Genomic DNA, 6,516 nt, shown 5'->3' on the forward strand with positions numbered 1-6,516 from the left:
AAATAACCAGATTGGATTAACGGCTTTTGAGGTCTCCTTCTATTCTGGATCTGTGATCATGCCCCTCTTTTACAGATGAGGAAACTGAGACCTGGGGAAGTTATGTTTTCCTCCGATCACACAGATAAAGTAGGCAGTAAGGTGAACTTACTTAGGCAGTTAGATCAAAGTGTCTGTATCAGCAAATGTAAATTGGCTGTGCCGGTTAGCCGCGGATGTAACATCCCCTCCCCCAAGTTTCTCCTTCCCCACCCACCTCGTGTTTTCCCAGAGGGAAGGCAGGCGTCCTATATTTTAGTAATTGAGTCTAATCCTCAGAAAGGTTCCTGGTCCAAGAGATGCTGCCCTGACCCAGTGGATGTCAACCTCTGGTAATCCACCCTAGTTCTTGAGCCCCTTGGGTATCCTCTCTGGATCCTCTCTCCCCATTTCCCACACCCTACTCCCCACACCAAGGTAGAAAGGGGAGTCCTATACCCTTAGACAAATTCCAGTCCCAAACTGCTGGAAGGTTCCTGGGCTATAGGAAGGTGTTCGGGGACACTGGATGCTAGCCTTGGGGGACGCCCTTGGTTCGCCAGCCCCTTGGCTCCCCACGAGGTCTCACCTGCTCGTTCCAGCGATGCAGCTGGCTGTAGCGCACCTTGCAGAAGAGGAACCCTTCCAGGTACACAGAGTACAGCTGAAATTACACAGACGGACAGACAGACAAACCCGTTAGCAGTGAAAAAGAAGTCAGGAAACCTGGTCCGAAATGCTGCAGTCTCACCCTAGCCCCAGGATCCACGTACCACGTAGCGACCCCCCAGTGTGTCCAGCTTCTGCTGGGACACTGGGATGCTGAAGTGCATCTTCATGGTGCTTGGAGGAGATGGCTGGCCCCGGTGGCAGGGCTGGGGCTCGTGTTCCTTCTCTTCTGTGGGACCCTGCTCTGCACCCAACGTCCGGGCACCAGCTGCAAGCTTTGCATGCCCACGGGAGGGCGGAGCGGACCTCTCTTCTCCTCCCCTGAGGGGAGAGGGTACGCCCCAGGTGATGCGGCCAGGACCGAGCTGAAGCACCGCCTCTTTCCCCCCGCTCCACAAAGCGTTTGGAAGGAAAGGGTGGGGTGGGATCTGTGGCTGAGGCTGGGAAGGCTGTTGCTTCTGTCCCCTGAAAAATCAGAACTCCAGGGACCAGTTTGTGGAGCTGTTCAGGGCAAAGAATTGGAGAGCATGCTGATTCTCATTTTCATCCATCTCTCACTCTTGGTGTTGGGCTGCTGAAAAGACACAGCTCCTGAACCCAAGCACAGTCCAATCCGATTTGATCCAACAAGCATTTTTAAAATTCTTTTGCCTTTATTTTATTGTTCCCCGATTTCTCATGAAGTCATTAGCTTCCACTTGTCCAATTAAATTTTTTTAAATTTATTTATTGTTTTCATCATTCACTTTTATAAAATTTTGAGTTCCAAATTTTTATCTCCCTTTTTTCCTCCCTTCTCCCCTCCACAAGACAGCAAGCAATCAGATATAGGCTATACATGTACAATCATATTAAACATATTTCCACATTAGTCATGTTGTTAAAGAAGAATCGGAACAAAAGGGAAAAACCACAAGAAAGAAAAAAAATAGTATGCTTCAATCTGCATTCAGACTCCATAGTTTTTTCTCTGGATGTGGATAGCATTTTCCATCATGAATCTTTTGGAATTGTCTTAGATTATTGTATTGCTGAGAAAAGCTAAGTCTATCAAAGTTAGTCATTGCACAATATTGCTATTACTGTGTTCAGTGTTCTAGTTCTGCTCACTTTACTCAGCATCAGTTCATGTAAGTCTTTCTAGGTTTTTCTGAAATCCACTCACTCATCATTTCCTATGGCACAATAGTATTCTATTACATTCATATAGCACAATTTGGTCAGCCATTCCCCAGCTGATGGGCATCCCCTCCATTTCCAATTCTTGGCTACCACAAAAAGAGCTTCTATAAATATTTTTGTACATGTGGGTCCTTTCCTCTTTTTTAGTAATCTCTTTGGGATACAGATCTAGTAGTGGTATTGTTGAATCAAAGGGTAGGCATGGTTTTAAAAGCTTTGGGCATAGTTCCAAATTGCTCTCCAAAATGGTTGGATCAGTTCACAACTCCACCACCAATGCATTAGTGTTCCAATTTTCCCACATCTTCTCCAACATCTATCATTTTCCTGTTTTGTCATGTTGGCCAATCTGATAGGTGTGAGGTGGTACCTGAGAGTTGTTTTGATTTGCATTTCTCTAATCAGTAGTCATTTAGAGTATTTGTTCATATGACTATAGATAGCTTTAATTTCTTCATCGAAAACTGCCTGTTCATATCCTTTGACCATTTTTCAATTGGGGAATGACTTGTATTCTTATAAATTTGACTCAGTTCTCTACATATTTTAGAAATGACTTTATCAGAGACACTGGCTGTAAAAATTGTTTCCCAGCTTCCTCCTTTCCTTCCAGTCTTGGTCATATTGGCTTTGTTCCAACAAGCATTTATTAAATGCCTATGATGAAGCCTGACAACTAGTTGTCCTGGGTGAATAGACTATTAAAACAAACAACAACAAAGAACAAACAAACAAACAAACAGACAAAACCCATAACAATTACATAATACCCCTGGGAGCTTACCTTGTTCTGAAGTCTCCTGGAGTCAGGCTGGGTCTAGCTCCACTTGCCCCCTGTGCCTGATCAGGGTCTCTAGAAGGACCTGATTGGGAGTAGATTATATTGCCAGATAATTTTATTTCTAGTTACTGCAGGCTATGATCTGCCCCATTTTCTTATTTTTGTGTGGGGACAGTGTACTGCTGGCCATAGACTTAACCTACGGTCACTAGAATTTAATCTCCTTGAGGGAGTGGCTGATTCAAATTTTGTTTTGCTTTTTGTTTGTATCTTTCTATTCTTAAAGCTTAGTACAGTGCCTTGCAATGCTTTCTGAATTGACCTTAAATACAATGGGTCTTGGGGGTCTATCTATATTCCAAAATTTATTCTGCATGATTGAAAAGTCCTTTACCTCTAGAATCCGGGCTAAGGTCCTAGAATAGAAATCGGAAGAAGATTCTTCCCACCAAAGAGCTGTGTCACTTAACCTCTCTAGATTCAGAATCCTCATGGAGCTGTACTAAATCACACAATGTCAAAATTGGAAGGAATCCCTGAGACCATCCAGTCTCACAGGTTCCCAAACAGCAGTCTCTTCTATAACCTCCCTGACAAGTGGTCATCCAGACTTCACTTGGAGACTTCAGGTAAGGGGCACCCCTCTAAGATTCTCTTAGCTGTAATATTTTATAATTCTATGATGAATGGTTGACAAATGTTGGAGGTAGATGGGTTGGAAGGACCATAATTAATACAGGGAAACATCCTCAATGAGAAAGCTCATTCTCCCGCTGCAGGGAGAACTTCTTTGGAACTTAGAGTCTTGACAATTGCCTAGAACATTGATTGGTTAAGTGACTTGTCTAAGGTTACATAATCACTATATGTCAAGGGCAGGATGGGAGGGAACTTGATCCCAGATCTCTATCCACTATGCCATGCGGCCTCTGGTTAAGGGGTAGGGGGAACCCATACGTGTGGATTTTAACTAGAAGTTTGACAATACATATATAATACAGAGACTTAGTCTTAAATGAATTGTGGAATTAGAGAATACTACTAGCAATGGACCCCTTCAATCAGTCAAGAAAATCACAGGAAATAATGGAGATATTTTTGCTTATTTGTCCAAAGGGAGAATCACTTCTTGACCAGCCTTGGGGTGGAAGACAAAGAGAACCCAGAGGTTTTACACCATTTCAGAGTGGAAAATGTCTAAAGTCAATCTGCATTACCCCCAGTTTTGAGGACAGGTCCCTCTTCTATTGAAACAAATTATCAAAAATGGGAAATGGACAACAGAAATTATATTGATACTGACCATAATTTCATCCAGAAGCATAAATTAATTGCTATAGCAAAGAAGTTAAAAGGAAAAAAAAAAAGAAGGTCCCAAAAGCCTTAGTCAACAAACATCTGACTAACTTGCCAAATAGGGAAAGATGTCTACCAAAGGCAATACTGGCTTAGAATCTAAATTTGTATGTAAAATCTTAAAAAGAAGGATGTTGGATGATCATAAGCAGGATTATCTAATCAAGCAGAGAAAAGCAGCAAAGAATAAAACCAGTCTAAAGAAAACTTACCCCCCCTTATTTTCTTACTCAGTATTGCCTGTGAACCCCTCATAAAGCCTAAAAAAAGTCAAGAATAAAAAAAAGTTCATCTCATGCCAGTCAAATCATTATGTCAAAATCAAGTGAAGTGGATCAGAATAAGAAGAGCCTAAATAGGATTTGAAGACCATTCAAGAGTTAGATCTTTATGCCCTTCCAACATTCATTATGGAAGCAATAAGGAGATAAAACACATACCACCCAGCAGATTCCAAGAAATTTTTGGTAAGCAATGTCAAAAGAGCTGGAAGTACTCTTAATGTGCAAACTTATACTGCTTACAATGTTTCCTTTAGGAATTGGAATAGGAATTCCTCCAACTCTGCTCAGCTAGCCATCAAGATCACCAATCCAAATGTTTGACTGAGGAGTGAAGAAAATGAGTAAAATGTTTTGCACATTTTTATTTGTGTTAAATAAAATGTCAAACTACCATCTGGGGGAAAAATAAAGAAAAGTTGGCAAGATATTCGACTAAGCAAAGCTATCCCAAGGGCATTCAAGGATGAAAATGGAGAGAAGATTAAAAAGAGAAGAAAGAAATGGAAATACTTTGCAAAAAATGTTTACAATAAACCATTTTGTCCATCAAGGATGGTGGACCCACAACACTTGGACCCTGACCTCATAGTCCCAGAGGTGCTTGTAATGAAAATAGAAATAGCATTAATGACAACAAAAGAAAAGTCCTTCTTTGGTCAGCTTGGATGAAGTATATATAGTGAAGATTTGTACTGAAGACAATACAATTGTAAAGGCATCAAAGGACTGATTCATAAGGCATTATGACAAAATCAAATATTGATCTTAGATTTGATACTTGATTCCATTCTGTAATTGATTCTATTCTGTAACTGCCTGAGCCATCTCTTTTGTCTCTGAGTTAAGTTCAGAAGTTCGTGGGTCCTGAGGGTTAGCTTTCCTCTCTGTTACGTTTAAAAGCTAAGTTTCCCTATAAATCACTTTAATTGAAAGAAAATTGTGCTCTCTCTACCACTAGCTGCCCTTGTACAATTGGAAGAAATCATGTCCTTGAGAGATGCAGGTAGATGCCAGGGAGTCTGGTCTGTTATCTCTACAATGCTGGCTGTCCTTCAAAAAAATTGGGCCTGTTATCACTGTGATACTAAATAGCCTTGCAGGTGGACACTACCAATGAGCTTTCCATAACAACAAAATGGAAGGAAAGGTTGTTGCTAGCCCCACATTCCAAACTTCCATCCAATCATATTGTTTTCCATCATCTATGATACTTTGGAACTCATAACCAATTATATTGTGTGATGTTTTCCTATTCTCTGTTCTCTTATACTCCCCAAAACTATAGGAAGGCTAGTAAGCCCTACCTTGTGGTCTTTTGGCTGACTGAGAAGCCAAGACCAATTAATTGTAATTGTTGGCTTTACCAATAAATTGAATGTGCTTGGAACATAGTGCCTCACTTTACCTTAATTTCAATCTTGACAATTAAAATCTCAGACCTTATTGGCTCCAAAAAAAAAAAGTTACCAAAAGAACATCAGCAACTATCAACTTATATACCAACTACTAGCACATCTACATGAAATTAAGGGCATCCTCAATGAAGATATTAGTAGAGAACCCTCAAAGGAATTTGGCTTGTCTATCCACACAAGGAAGACCAAGTGGATGAATCATTATTGCCCAGATTTCAAAGTGTATCTGAAGGGACACCTTAGAGAGCTTATCCAACATTCTATCTATCTGGCACTGCCAATACAGATGGACAATTTAACTGAACCCAGAGCTGAAAAGGAGAAGGAGGGTCGACTGATTTGCTTTCATAAAATTACAAAGTACTTTACTAATCCCAAGCTTCCCATAATAGTAAAGGCCTATATATTCTTAAAATTTTCTTTATTTTTTGCTTACACTTTAGTTCTAAACTGTCTTCCTTCCTCCTTCCCCCCAACACTAAAGAAGGCCACCATTTGACACAGACTTATAAATACATACATACATATATATATATATATATAAAACCATAGTATGCACACTATCTATTTATTCTCTGGAGGTGGGTAGCATCTTCCTTCATAGGTCCTTTATAATTGATTTGAGTATTTAAAATACTGAGAATACAATTGGTTATTCACAATGATTCTTCGAACAATATTGCTGGTACTATATATGACATTCTCTTGGTTCTGCTCATTTCACTCTTCATTATTTCATGCAAGTCTTTCCATGTTTTTCTAAAATCACCCAGCTCATCATTTCTTATAGCACAGTTGCATGTCATCACAA

The 6,516-nt window shown here is 40.3% G+C and overlaps 1 protein-coding gene across 2 annotated transcripts in view; it reads right to left on the bottom strand.

The window, feature by feature from the left end:
- SNX31 (sorting nexin 31) overlaps positions 1–951 on the bottom strand; it is a 74,262-nt gene extending 73,311 nt beyond the window's left edge. For both annotated transcript variants that reach the window (XM_027849995.1, XM_027849994.1), the window contains exons 1-2: positions 792–951; positions 608–682 (exon numbers count right to left, since the gene is read on the bottom strand). In XM_027849995.1, the coding sequence (XP_027705796.1) occupies positions 608–682; positions 792–857 (141 nt within the window). In that variant the 5' untranslated portion in view covers positions 858–951. The remainder of the gene's footprint in view (positions 1–607; positions 683–791) is intronic.
- Positions 952–6,516: the final 5,565 nt, after the last annotated feature.

The sequence above is a fragment of the Vombatus ursinus genome, unplaced genomic scaffold (genome assembly GCF_900497805.2).
Source record: "Vombatus ursinus unplaced genomic scaffold, bare-nosed wombat genome assembly UNPS02008961.1, whole genome shotgun sequence".
NCBI classification, from domain to species: Eukaryota; Metazoa; Chordata; class Mammalia; order Diprotodontia; family Vombatidae; genus Vombatus; species Vombatus ursinus.